The 14655-nt window shown below is 49.5% G+C and overlaps 2 protein-coding genes and 1 non-coding gene across 3 annotated transcripts; all 3 read right to left on the bottom strand.

The window, feature by feature from the left end:
• Positions 1–5270: 5270 nt before the first annotated feature.
• On the bottom strand, positions 5271–5644 carry BJ212DRAFT_1406339 (uncharacterized protein). The gene has a single exon (XM_041337420.1). The coding sequence runs from the start codon at positions 5606–5608 to the stop codon at positions 5420–5422; it is 189 nt and encodes a 62-aa protein (XP_041185456.1). The 5' UTR covers positions 5609–5644; the 3' UTR covers positions 5271–5419.
• A 4815-nt stretch (positions 5645–10459) lies between these two features.
• Positions 10460–11037, bottom strand: BJ212DRAFT_1406335 (uncharacterized protein). Its single transcript, XM_041337419.1, has one exon. The coding sequence runs from the start codon at positions 10906–10908 to the stop codon at positions 10600–10602; it is 309 nt and encodes a 102-aa protein (XP_041185455.1). The 5' UTR covers positions 10909–11037; the 3' UTR covers positions 10460–10599.
• Positions 11038–12695: 1658 nt separating this feature from the next.
• On the bottom strand, positions 12696–12767 carry BJ212DRAFT_t142. The gene has a single exon. It is a non-coding gene; the product is annotated as a tRNA-Cys (tRNA).
• Positions 12768–14655: the final 1888 nt, after the last annotated feature.

Genomic DNA, 14655 nt, shown 5'->3' with positions numbered 1-14655 from the left:
TAGATATCCCACCCGCCATGTCTCGCCTCCTCCAGCAGAACAGCGCCTTTCGGATTGAGATCGATACCTTCAGCCGTCGCATCTGCCACAAACCGATCAAAGACTTTGAAGGCACCGCTTATGCTCCCCTCAGGGATCCAGCTAGCTTGCGTGATCGGGACCTACAGACGCGAGTATCAAGCCACGAAGCCAGCAAGTTGTTATAAAGAAGAGAACGCACCCCTCCCATTTCACCAAAACAGGTACCCAGCTTCTCCGATGGTTTTCCGCCCGACTAGGCGCTCGATGACAAACTCCTCTGCATCGAGTTGGGTGAGTGAACAATCTGGACGGGCACATCTTTCAGCGTGCCTGCCGCGGGGTCTGGCGTTTTTGCGCCTAGAATATCAATCATAGTTGATCATATCAGGCAGCTGGATGCATGAACACCTACTCGAGATACTGAAAAATTGGATTTAATTCATTGAAGGCAGGAGGCACGAATCTGTTGAACACGTACCAGCATGGCGGACAGATGAAGACAGAATCTTGCTCCTCCAAGCGAGGGATCTCCCTCCGAAAAACCAGCGCAGCCAAAGTGATACCACAAGTCGCAGCTGCACGAACTCAGGGATGTCCATAGGATGAAATGACTAAAAGATACTGACTTATCACACTGTACGAACTGACGCTGAAACGACCCATCTTGTTCGCTCTTTGCAGGCCACTGACACATCTGAGTTTCGTCCTTAATAACCAGTGACTTGGACTTTCTCTTCTGCGGTCGCCGCGACTTGGGCTTTCCGTTTCTCTCGGACTGCTGAACGTTCTTCTGGGCGCTGGCTTGGCTCGCCTTCCAGCTTAGAGGTCGCGCCCGCTTTCCGCGCGAAATTGAATCCTCCCAGGGCTCACTGGCATTTACAGCTAGCCTTGACTTTGTCATCTCCGAGGTGGTCACGAAGGTCTGCGCTGGCTCGTTGTTCGTCGTCGTGCCAATGACACTGGCACTGTCTACTTCTATCGGTGCTGAAATGCTCTTGACTTGGAGTGACATCACGTCCTCCGTTGATTCGGAAGGATCAGAGGATTGGGGCATTGGATTCCCCGCACCTTGACATTGGAGCTGATGGGCTAGATAAGTGAAGGAAGAAGTCGCGTTATCTGTGCTGAATGATGTGGCATCCATATCTTCATGGAACCTAGTTTTCTTTTTGACGGCCGTGACTGGTTCGCTGACTCCAATGGCTCGAGCTTACGCTTGAGCTCTGAGATCATGATTTTGCGTGGATCCTTCTTTGCGAGCATAGAGAGCTCTTCGATGGATGCGCCTGGCCCGCCTCTTAACTCACCAGACTGCAGCGATCTCAACAACATCTTCCGCCGCAGTACTGATACTGAGGACCCCGAGCGTGCTCTGCACTGGTGCACACCGAGGTCTTCGTCTGAATCGAGGTTCTCTGTTCTGCGTAACTCCACCCCAATTTCATCTTGCCCCTCCTCGTGCCCAGCATCAATTTCCTCTTGCAGTATCGGCGGAGACTCCCCTAACGAGGACTCCCCCAGCGAGGACAGTGGGGAGAGTGACCTGAATAGGTGTAAGAGAGATGATGGCAACGTGCTAGGGGGTGGGGTAGCGAAGGTGGGGGGAGAATGGACGGAACGCGCGTGTTCAAGTGGGGCTGAGAGCTCGGCAGATGTACTGGTTTCGGATTCGACATCTGCTGGATGATCAATGGTCACTGCAGGTTCGTGCTCCACATGCATCTCTGAAGGTTCTTGCTCCAGGTCCTCAGTATACGTACTTCTTAGAGCAGACGTGGCTCCATCGGTGCAGGCGTTCATGAAAATCGATAAACGTCGTAAAAATATCGTCCACGCCATCAAGAATCTCCGTTGGTTCCTGTAAAGGAGGCCCGTCTCCTTGGTCTTGGACTCCTTGACACGACGCCTCCGATTCTGACTGTAAAGGCAAACACACAGAAAAACCCTCTGGGGAGGACGGAAAAGGCGGGGATCCGCTCTCTGCTGAAGGAGACAGGGCTGTGAGCGCTGCGGCGACAGCTTCTTCATCTCGAAAGAGAGAATCGGCAGGTGTTTCTTCGCGGCAGTCTTCAGCGTGGAGATCTTCATACTGGTCCAGGTAATCAGCATTGAGGCATGTCAGATTCGAGGGAGTCGGTTTCCGTAGCTCAGAGAGAACAGGTTCAGGCTGCACGATGCCTTCTGAGTCTGCAAGTTGTTCTGGACGGTGATCTTGTGAGCAAGGGTCTCGCGTATCTGCTGGCTTGGGTGTGTCGTTGGCGTGAACGAAACATCAGAGCGCTCTCCTGCTGACTTGAAGGATTCTTTGAGCGTCCCATCGATCCCCCCACCCTCATACTCTATCTGCAAGCTCTGCTCTCTCTCACATTCTCCAGAGTCATACCCAGGTTCATTTGGGCTATCGAGTCCCGAATCGCCTGATCCCCCAGTATCAGGTGTGTGGCCAGGCCGCAAACCCTCCTCTAGACTTGAACCACCGAAGTCCTCGTTACTTCCCCATACTCATCCGTCCACATGTGTCCTGAGCCACGAGGCTCTCCATCCTGGTGCATCCCAGCTGCACCCAAACCATGCCACAGCGGAAGTACGTGCCCATGTATAAGTCTCTGCAGCGCATCCAAGTCGATTGCGTGTGATGGACTTTTTGAGGTTGCTCTGGGAGCTGACTCAGTAGCTTTTAGCTCTCCTCTAAACTCTTTAGGATGTTGCCTCCGACGCAGGCAGTGGGATTTCTGGCTCTATTCCCGATCCTTCAGGTTGCGCCTCAAGCATGTGCGGAGATGCTTCTGCATTAGCTTCAAACGACCGCGACGGCTGATCTGACTCGCCGCAGGGTCGATCCAAGCACATGCGCGGTGAGTCAACGGTTGTGCTTTGGTCCTGCACCTCAAAAACAGAGACCGGGACTTCTTTCTCTACTCCTGGCCCTTCAAGTTGTGCGTCAAGATGAGGAGATGCCTCTGCATTCGCACCAAGTGGTGGTGACTCGCTGGAAGACGTATCAAAGCACATGCGCGATGGATCAGCGATTGTACTTTGATTTTGCGTCTCAAGTGTAGACAGCGGGACTCCCAGTACTTCGGGTTGCGCCTCCAGCGACGGGGTATCAATCTCACTTGAAGACGAATTCAAGCATGTACGCAATGAACCAGCAGCCGTGCTTTGATCCCGGGTTTCCTCAGTGCTCTGCTCTTGGGAGTCCATACTCTGGTTGCGACGCTCATAATATTCATAGTGTCGCATTTCACAGTCCACACACGGTCCCTCACAATCCGTATCTCCCCCGATGTTCTTGTAAACCCGCGGAAGAATGTGGCACGACGCAGTCGCGTGCGCTTGTGCGAGCGTAGAGATCGGGGTTGGGGTGGGCTAGCAAGGTGCATGTTAACAGTGCGAGCAGAAGATGAAGGTGATGATGAAGGTGGAGTAGGAGCGATAGGAGCGATTCTAGAGGCAGGGGATGAAGCGTTATAGTTAGACGAGCCTGAATTTGATGAAGTGGAAGGTAAGGTTAACGTAGACGTGAAATGTGATGGAGTAGGGTTAGATCTGGAATCGAGTGAACGAGATGCAGGTAGAATGGAGGTGCGTGCTGGTTTGTGAATTGGATTGGTAGACGGGGGCGCAATGGGGTTTAATAATGAGTTTGGGAAGGCGCGGAGTGACGTCATGGCCACGTTTTGATCAGGACCATCCCGTCCTGGTTGTGGGCCCGTCCGAGACCTAGAGTTCGAGTCGTTCGCCCAGCTGAAACTTTCCTCGAGCGGGATTTCAGGAGATGGGGTTGGCAGCGGTGACGAAATATCAGGCCCATTTATGGAGACCCTAGCGTGCAAGGTAGTAGGAGCCGCTGAACGAGAGGAAACGTCGGCTATTGCAGGAGATGAGATATGGTTAAAAACACCAGGGGACATCGTAGGGCCCGGAGAAGCTCTAGACTCTGTGCTCCCGGGTGAGCTGGAATCGCGCTGAAGACTGTGGATATACGCTTGCGAGCGAGCGAATACTGTTGGGTGGTTTAGTTAGTTCGCTAGATCAGATGATTGTATGGACCAGATATATGCGGGTAAATGAACAAAAAGATGAGACATGGAAAATTCTATGTCTGTCCATGGATACTTGTCAGGGCGGGTAAGGAAGAGAAAGATCTTTTGAAGTAATTAGGAAGAAAAACTTACCCGGAGTACGATACGAGTTTTGGCTGCGGGTATGTGTACAGGAGATCATCAGGCGAAATGATATATCTTGGAGAAGTCGACGGTGATGAAGTGGTGTGCACCCCGGTAATATGTGAATGAACGCCAGTCAAAGTAGTCGAAATGCATGAGGTGTTGAGACAAGGTGGTATTTATAATCTCAGTATGAGATGATGATTAGAAAACGAGATACATACGATTCATGTTCCAGCTAGCAGGGGCGAGTGTCTCAGGAGAGCGCTGCAGGGGAGGAAACCAAGGCCGAAATTCCAATAGACATGGTGGTGGTGCGCTGGCAGGAGAGGTTCATCTGTACTCGTCGATGTGTCCAAGTATTCTGAAGCCTGGTGCATCAGCCTTCATGATCAACCGATAATAAAAGACGCACTTTTTTGAAGTGGAGGAAATGGCGTACGTGCGGCAGTGCTTGCGTTGCAGCACACTACAGAGTGACCTATTCAGCAAAGGGGAGATTCAAGTGAATCAGAACGCAAAGTCAAAACAAGGCTTACAGGAAGCTGTGTCCAATCTAGAGACATGTGCAAGTAAGTCGTTGATCGCACTATTCATCGTTGCTAACCGACGAACTATACCCCCCTCCGATTGTAAAATATCTAAATCCACATCCCCCCCCTCCTTTTTCTTCTTCCTCTTGCCGCAATTACCACAAAGTACACCTTCCAAAGCATTGACGGTTGTGCCCAGTTCATTCAAGTCCTTTGAGATTTTTTTCTGCTCCTCGAGAGAGGCCTCCGCGGACTGGAGGATTGCCTTGACATCTGCATATAGATGCTGCAGTGAAATGTTGGATGTGATCATTGTCTGCTGAAAGATCGGCGCCGCAGAGGCGGATGAAACTGGCGTAGATGAGATCGGTGATGATATATAGCTTGATCCAGAAGCAGACTGAGAAGGTACCACTCGAAAGTTGTCAGAATAGTACTGCGTCCACGGGTTTGACATGGTGGTCAGTTGGGATACGATATCATGAAATCGATCTAAATGATTGAAATAATGACTACGTACAATCGACTCTTACAAATGTAATAGAAGCCACCGATATCTGATCAGAACTTCCAAGCGATCAGTTCTGCAAGCCTCACGTGACTCCTCCAACCAGCTAGAGTCTATGTACTACTTAGTAGTAGAATCGACGTTATGGATGATGGTCCTGGATGGAGTAGATCTGGAGTTTGGTCAGATCACAATTGAATCCTGGTTATGCATAAAAGTTGTCGTGTTGCATTTCGGATCCTCAGAGAGGCGCAGAAGTGGACAGGAGTGGACATCATCAATAGTATGAATGAACCGACAATAAGTATTGTTTGGAGATCGCTGCGGACTAGTATGACTAGTTTGAGCTCAGCGTCGTGAACAGTGATGAACACCATAGGAGGCGAGACCGTGTGATACCGCGACCGAGGCTGTTGTCGAGAACATACTAGAACAAGCAGTAGCCTAAGCAGTCTCACGACGTAGTGCTCCAAGAACTTGTCAGTGACTTACCATCATCATCTTCAGCTCTCGAATTTCTACCGTCGTGTATGTCCAACTTTAGCGGGCTCCCTCTACTCAGCGGTCCTCCACCAGCGCCTTCTACAGATCGTGCGCAGAATGCATGCAGGAAATGTAACAAGGAATTCATTATCATCTTTACACGCTCAACTCGTTGCAATCATTGTGGTCAGTTACACCTGCGAATACATTAGTGACTAGATTGGTTAATTCTTTCGACGCGGCAGGCTACTTGTATTGTGCTAGCTGCGCAGACTACCCGGCGCTCATGCCCCGCCATGGTGCAGCATCTGGCTATGACCAAGTTCACGTTTGTGCATTCTGTATCGAGCTTCTTAACAGTGCGTCCCATACTTTCTAGTACCAACGTCCCGATCTGATGTCTTGTATTCAGTAACAGCTTCTAGTAGAACCCAGCTCAAGTCCCTGCCGCTCTCCACCCTTCGCCGCTATGTCAACGCATACGATATCTCCGTCAAAGGCCCTATCGATAAGAATGACCTCGTGGATGCCATCATCGCTGCAAAGGTGCTTTCCGTTCCACCCTGGTCCATCATTGTATCGCTGACTTCTCCCAGACACCAACAGGAACCCTCCCGTCCTCAAACGAATCCTTCTACCGTACCCATCGTGTCCCAAAACACTGTTCATCGCGCCCTCGTGGGCTCTTTAGCACCCGTCCTCCACCCCCAACTCACCAACAAACATCCACATTACTACCACCCGACTTCCCCCGCCCTGACCTTGACCCTGAGCCAGCACCATACAGAACGTATACCTCCAACTCCACAAGACAGCGCCAGACACCCCCTACGCCTCCCCCGCCTCAGCCCTCTCCACCTCAACCACAGCCACGATTCAGGACAGCCTCGCCGCCACAAACGCCGCCTCGATCAGCGCCCCACTCCAGTCGACGCCCGTCTCCAACATCTACTGCCAGCACACCTACGCGTCCATCAACCGCACCTCGCTCACCACCTCAGCCGTCCACGCCACAGCCCCCGCCTCCGCTTTCTGCTCTCCTTGCGATGTCCACATCGTCCCTCTCCCGATTACCCATCCACACGCTGAAGCAGATATTGTATGAGGCACGTGTGCGTCTGCCCGCTGACCTCCTTGAGAAGGGGGAACTCGTGGCACGCGTTAGTACCTGGTTGGAGGAGGAGAGAACGGCGGCGGAGGAAAGAGATATCATGGAAAGGGAGGAGAGGGAACAAGAAGAGAGGGAAAGGCGAGAGAGAGGGAAGAACAAGAAGAGAGAGAGAGGGTTGAGGCCGAAAGGTCAATTATGGAGACAGAGCTAGCCGAGCCAGAAGACGACCACATGCATGACTTTGCTGAGAATGCCGAGACACATGACGAGTCGCAGCAACATCCTCCGCCGCCTTCCACTTCTCCACCACCGTCACCACCTAGGACGACGCTTGCAGAACGTTCTGGTTTATGCGTGATATGCCAGGACCAGGAAGCAAATATCGCAATCGTGGACTGCGGGTGAGTGTTCCAAGCTTTGTGCTTGCACACACGGCCTTTGACTAACCATGCCAACAGACACCTAGCGATGTGTCGTACCTGCTCTGATCTAGTACTCGCATCATCTCGCGAGTGTCCACTCTGTCGCACCCGGATCGTCACAGAAGCACGACTTTTACGGATATTCAAGACATAGGCCTACTGTCAAAGTGGCAGATCGAGAACTTTGACTTTTGCTATCACCATGTCCAACCATGGTGTGCTAGATATGCAGATGTCATACTGTGTATTTTTTGTGCGCGCGTAAGATATAGTAATAGGTACCAAGTGAAACTTGGGAACTTGGGCTTGTCTTGGATGTAACCAATAATCTAACGTTATTGACCCATCTCGTGATGAGCTGTGCCTCGATTCGGGGGATGAGCGCTAGCGCTTGAGCCTTCCTAGTACTATGTGGAAGGCGAACGCACCCGAGCATCGTTAGCAAACTCAGACTTGGTTCAGATAAGCCTGAGACAAAGGCTATATGAGCATAGTTCGTCCTGAGTTATCTTTTCCTGCCGCTTTCTGTTATGCCACACTCATTCCCTTCACGACCATGCAGCCTAAAGGACCTCAGGCTGGCGAGCAACCTGGACGCACGTGTTCGAATTCCTACCCTGAAACAATGCTGTTTCGTGGTTCACTTCGATTCCCCAAATCCCACCGCTTTCAAGCAGCCAGTTATCATGATCAAGCTCTCACACTAGCCCGCGCTATTCTCGACCTCCGGCGAAGGAATCCCTTCATATATCGAAAATCATATTCTGCCACAGTACACATTCGAATTTACGAGACGTCTTGTGCTTGTTGATTCCTTCAACTTCGATGCATGCGTTACCCTGGCACACCGGCCTACACCGCACTGCTGCGTGCTTCTGAGATTTGGCTATAGTGTCTTTCCACAGGTAGCATTCATTTCCGTTTTCTGGAATACCCTGGCGAATTCAAGATCACATTGCACACAAGATTTTCTTCACCCCCAAACAACAAGATATATTGGATGGGTGACTCATTCTAGTATTGGACTTGCGATGAGCAGTGCAGGCAGTCCGAGTCCTTTCCTGAAATGATCATTAGGTCCGTACAGCATTAATATATGCAGAACGAGTTTGATTTCTCGACCGTCAAGTGCAAGACAGAAAAGTCTTAACAAGTGGCGACTAAGGATGCTATCGTCACGAGATATAACCTGTGTATTCCCGCTACTCACATGCTTCCCTTCCCTCATTCTTCTATTACCTTCAGCTTCGTCGGTTCGATCTTTTCTTCGCCATATCTTTCGATATGTTGTTAGCTTAAAACTTTATAGCAATGTAGACTTGAGGGATCTACCTAACATTCAACTCCCTGAGCAGGTTGGGATGCGGGCCTGCAACGCGCTCGCCACGAACGTCCGCCGGCCATGACTCCAGTAACCCAATACTATCATGTCATATTCGCGCCATTCAATTTTTTCAACAGCGACTTAGCCTTAGCGCGGCAGCGCCGTGATTCCCAACGTTACATGAATCATGATGCACTGCAGAGTCTCGAGGTCTTTTCATTGTGAATGTTGTCCGGACTTTGTAAGTCTCCCGTACTAGTCAGACCAAAAGAGAAAGACAGTCGTTCCTTATATATAGGACTCTGTTGGGTTTGAAGTTGTTCGAAGGAACTGACTCGACCGTGCGAAGTCTGATTGATGACAAGGGCGGCCAAGGTACCAGAAAGTTAACTGAGAACATATTTCTAGATGTTGTCATTGATGTACTGTGAACCGAATTTCTGACGCATAAGGTCCGAAACAATGTCTAAGATTCTGAACGCTGCGGGAAGTCGTCCAATATCGTCACACGATGGTCACCTACATGAAGGCTAGCAGCCCATATTGGATCCTACCAACGACAGCTTTGCATCATGGATGAGCACTGGCATCAAGTGATCCTCAGCTCACCATATGTATAATAGGAAACAACCACGAAGATAAGAACTTCCACGTGCCAAACCTGCACGTGTCACCAGCTGACATCTTCGAACATGGACTTGGCAGGCCCCAGCAGGCGGCAAAGTTTCAAATTGACATAAAAGTGTGGTTGTTTGTATATATTGAATCCTAAAGCCTTTGACTTCCTTTTTAGAAAATGTGTTCAAGTTAGCAACCCCCGACTCACGACCTTGACAATCAATTGAATCATACAGAACATATATATGCCACGCCCCTTCCACAATCACCACTCCACACAACAACTGTATCTCGGCGCCATATCATATTATGCGATACTGAACTTCTGATCAATGAAGAATACTTAGTAGCAAGAAGACTAGTTGAAAACCACTTTCAATCCTGATGATGCCGAGCCACGTCCGTAACTCCGCACAGCTCTAGGTGGCAGGGGAGACGAAGAAAGGCACGGGCGTGCAGGAACACAGTTTACTATTGGACTGAAAGATGAGAAGTCGGAGGGAGAGGGGTAGATATAGATATATCCAATTACTACGTGCGATGTAGCGGCCGTTGCATTGAATTCAAAGGTCGGCATGACTAGAGTATGTAAGTATTTCGTGATCAAGAGATTCCGCATTCTCACAATGTGGAGTGATTTGTATGACAAGAATCTTGGTCTGCCTAGGTATGGTTGCTGTTTTCAAACTTACGGATTAATGCCTTAACCACCACCAGCCATAAAGCACCGTAAGCATACAACTGACGAACAACCAACCAAACAAAAAACACGCACTTGTCTTGAACATAGATGAATCTCTCGATAATCATTCTCCTGGCATTTACGGCTGGTGGTCCTCTTTGTGCACGAGCCATGCCCGGCCTCGAGACCACTGACACCTCATGCGTTTGGCAAACGTGTGGGGCAGAAAATGCGTGCGCGCAAAGATATATAGCGGACAGCGGAGATTGCTCTAGTAACGGCAGGGAGTTGTATCAGGTCTGTTGCACACGAACGACCTGCAGTTCGCCGGTATGTCAGCGACGAAACTCTATCGGAACACGTACTGAGCGCGAAATAGAAATGAAAATGAACGCTACTGCGGACAGATAGCCAAATCTCAGAAGCACGCAGTGCGATTTAGGCCGGTGTATTAGGGTGGCGCATGCTAAGTTCGTGGAATCAACAAATACAAAATGTCTCGTGGTTGTGAAGTGTACTGTGGGCTGTGCAGGATATGATTTCTTTTATACAGAGGGATCCGTCCGCCGCAGGTCGAGAACAGCGCGGGCCAGTGTGAGAGCTTGATGACTGTCGCTGGTTTCAAAAGTAACCTGGGAAGAAATGATGATACTCACGTCTCGCAATCTATCCAGCAGGTGAGAGACGCAGCTTGCCAAAACTCTGGTGAATGCACTACAGCAGACCAGTCAGAGAACGAAAGAGCAGCTCTGATAGCAGGTCAACTTGTTTGAAACAAATTGGTATTCTCTAGTAAGAGGAGGGAGGACCGTTCGTCCATTCGCCAAAGTTATCTCCGACTGTGGATGAGCGTAAATCCTGAAGCAGGGCACACGCGAAGTCGAGTCTGACATCTCCTCTCCTCTACCAGCATCTATGCCGACTGCCAGCTGACCGGTATTTACCACATCAGTGCTGGATGAAAGATGGCGAATCAGGATTGGGGTATGTCTCACGAAGGAAGTACCCGAGTTCAAATTCTTGTTGCTAAACACCATGAGCAAGATTAAATGGTAAGATATACAATAAACTAGTCACCGATCTGAGGTGACCTCAGAGTACGTGGGAATATCCAGTCTTGCGGGGTCCTGCGCCAACTGCATACTGGAAGTTGCCAAACATCGGCTATAGCCAAGGTCATGCGTCGTCGAACGTCAGAAAATTCAGAGCAAGTTTAGGGTCAACACTTACCTGTAAGTCACGGTGGATGATCGCGACCAAAGATGCCACCATTGAGGTTTCCTAGTCACTCGTATCTTGCATCAGCTGCAGGACAATCCTACCTACCAACCTGCGAAACTGGGAATGTGAACCTAGGTGCGTGTTTGCGTGTATGTCTGCAATCTAAGTAGTCAGCAACGGTGTCTAACGCTGGCAGGCGTCAAACATATTGATACCAAATTCTATTTAAGGCAAGGGCATAGAGCGATAGTCTCCCTTAATGAAAAGGCAAACTGCAGTCGCCTACATGTTCTCATAATGCTGAGGGTGTTGTCTGTCCATAGGGGAAAGCCACAATAGTATCAGGGGTATTGTGATTGAGACGGTACAAAGTCACGAGTATGCAGTCTTTACTTCCGACCGGCTCTCCATTCTCCAGTCGCATACAGAGCTTGCTTACCAGCGAACACAGTGGGAATGGTAAGGATGCCTCCGTACAGAAGGACCTGACCAAGCTTGAGATCTACCCAGTACCAGACAAGTAGCACTTCAAAAGCGCCGAGGAGAGCAGTGAAGGGCACGATGCTAATTGAAAAGAGGTTCGGGACCCTGACGCCAATTTTACTCCACTTCACCACAAAGTTCGTCAGCTAAGGATTAATTTAATAGGGAAGAAACGCACCAATCCGATCAGCACGAGCCAAGGCGACAGTGCGGCCGCTGCAAATACGGCAGAGATAAACTGAGGAGGTGATTTTTGTTCTGGGCGGAAGGTATGCTTGATAGTGGGGAGGACGTGGAATGAAGCTTCATCCGGGTGTTCAGCGGGAGTTTGGGAGGCAGGTATGTAGAGATCAAAAAGGTCGTATTGTGCAGGTGCGTGCACGAAGGAGCCCAGGATAAGCGAGACCTCGAGGGGGTTGTGCGTAGTCGGCGGAATGGACGCAGGTGGGCGCATCATGTTCTAACATAGCAATTAAGTCTAACGCTGTTTGCAATAGCAAAAGTCTAACGCACCAGCTCGAATTTAGCCTTTCCTCCTGGGGTCACGCGAACAGGCTGGATGCCTTCCTCGCCTGACTCTTTGTCATAAAATCGGAGGAAGGTTTGGTGAGGTTGAACACCTTTGCCCTCGTCACCCTCCGTTATTTGGAACGTAAGCTTAAGGGTGTCAGTTGCACCAAGAGTCAAAGGGTCTGGTTTTTTGGACAGGGACAGGCTGTATGAAATATGAGTTATATTATGGCAGGAATGTGGTTAGTGCATACGTGTCCGAGCGCAGCTGGGTTGCATCTGATGCGCTAATTGTGAAACGAGGAGACTGAAGGGACAGAGAGGCAGCTTGGGCAGCTGCTGCAAGAAGCAGCCAAGAGAATTGCCATATCATGGTTTTGGTTAAGGTGTGTTGTAATCCCAGTTTGGGTGACGTGTCTTAGCGTGTCGACTGACCGTCTTCAAGCTCAGCTAAGAGGTTAACCGCTACAGCGGCTGCAACTCAGCCGGTTCGCTGATTTCAAGTGAATCGCCCAGCCCTCGGTATCACTTTAAGTTCCACAATAAAAACAATTTATTCTTCAAATTAATTTGAAGGAGTCGTGAGCTTCGAAATAATGTGGTGCAAAAAAGACCCCACCGTGGTTCGAACACGGGACCGCACGATCTGCAATCGTATGCTCTACCACTGAGCTATAGAGTCGATATTGCCATTTGCTCACCTAAGGGCCTGGACAGCTGCTGTTTGTTTCTCAGTTAGTTTCATTTACCACAATATATACAAACAGCAGTGACATAGGGTTTAGTCACACATACTAAGGACTCAATGCCGCCTCCACTGGCAGCAAGAGAGCAAATTCACCGGTTCTATGTCCTCCGAATGGCAGCAGCAATGGTTATCCAGCTCATAATAGGTGCTATAATTGTTTACATGACCCCATTTCTCAATAAAGAGCCTTACCATACCTCGATCCTCTCTGGGCATGCATGGGTGCAAGAGCTTGTCAACGGACATCCCAACCGGATCAAAAATGAGCTTGGGATGAGAAAGGTCGTATTTCATGCACTTGTACAGGAACTTCGGGCTTGTGGACTTTGTGATTCAAAGTATATTTCACTTGATGAACAGATTGCTATATTTCTCTACACCTGTGTGACTGGGTTATTGAGCCGTCATGTTGCAGAATGCTTCCAGCACTCTCACACAACAATACAAAAGTATGTTCACCTTGCAAAGATATTTGTACTACCAGTAGCCTCACACAGGCCTTATCAGATATTTCAAGAAAGTCCTACTTGCCATATCTTTGGCTCCATTCTACAACAAATTTGTATCCCTTCCGCATGACAATGCACCCATACCAAAGGAAATATTGGAAAATTCTAAATTCTTCCCGTACTTTTCAGGTGCACTCGGGGCAATTGATGGTACCCACATTGCATGCTGCCCATCTGCAGCAGAACGGCAACTATCACGAAACTGCAAAGGTGGTGTCAGCCAAAATTGTCTCGCTTGCTGTTCCTTCGATCTCCAGTTCCAGTATGTCCTCAGTGGTTGGGACAGATCAACATCAGACTTGACACTCTACAATAATGCCTGGCTCACAGACCTATATATTCCAGAAGGGAGATATTATCTCGCAGATGCTGGGTTTGGGATATGCGACTCACTCCTTGTCCCGTACCAAGGTGTTCGGTACCATCTGGCTGAATGGGGGCGAGCTGCAGTTTGGTGAGTGATATACAACTCACTGTAGTGTCTTCTCAACACTGTGACAGGCCAAAAACATCAAAAGAAATTTATAATCTCTGGCACACTCAAGCTCGTAATGCTATTGAGAGAATATTCGGGGTGCTCAAGAGGCGGTTCATGATACTGGTACACCCACCAGAGTATAGTATGTCGATGCAAGCTCGCATCCCCCCAGCCCTATGTGCGATCCATAATTTTATTCACATTCATGATCCGACAGAAATAGAAGAATTTGCCGATGAAGACATTGTTGACTGTGATCCAGGCGAGTCTAGAGGCGACCTTGCAGAGGGACCAGCTGACCATGAAGAGAGGCAGCGGGCGACTGAAGACAGAGATCATATTGTGGTCACCATGTGGGAGGACTACCATAGGATTTGTTGCGCTCGTCAGAATACATGAATAGAGACCTACAATACTAGTATTTGAATCTACAGAACCTGCTGGTTAATATGTTTGATTTTTCTATCAACAAAAGACTTCCTTGGACCGTCATCTGTCATGACCATATATGCATCAGCAGCACTGACATCCATCTGAAATGCTTCAATGAGCGCTGCCATACTATCATCGTCAAGATGCTTTTCTAGCTCCTGTGCGCGTCGCATGGCCACCTGTTTGCGCTGAGGTGACAGTATAATAGATGGGCTTGAAGTGTGTGATTGCGACGAGGCTCGGAAGATGTCGCTGAATGCTGAAAATTGGTCATTGATTGCGTAGAGTGCCCCCACTGATCCACTAAACTGACGGCGTTTCAATGGTGGACCAGAGCCTGTAGTACCAGATCCAGAGGCAGTGAGGGAGGGTGTTGAAGACCGGGTAGATACGAACTTGCACT

This window comes from Suillus subaureus (genome assembly GCF_016647635.1).
Source record: "Suillus subaureus strain MN1 chromosome Unknown BJ212scaffold_222, whole genome shotgun sequence".
NCBI classification, from domain to species: Eukaryota; Fungi; Basidiomycota; class Agaricomycetes; order Boletales; family Suillaceae; genus Suillus; species Suillus subaureus.
The sequence above is the reverse complement of the archived record's forward strand: the minus strand, read 5'-3'. Positions and strand labels throughout refer to the sequence as shown.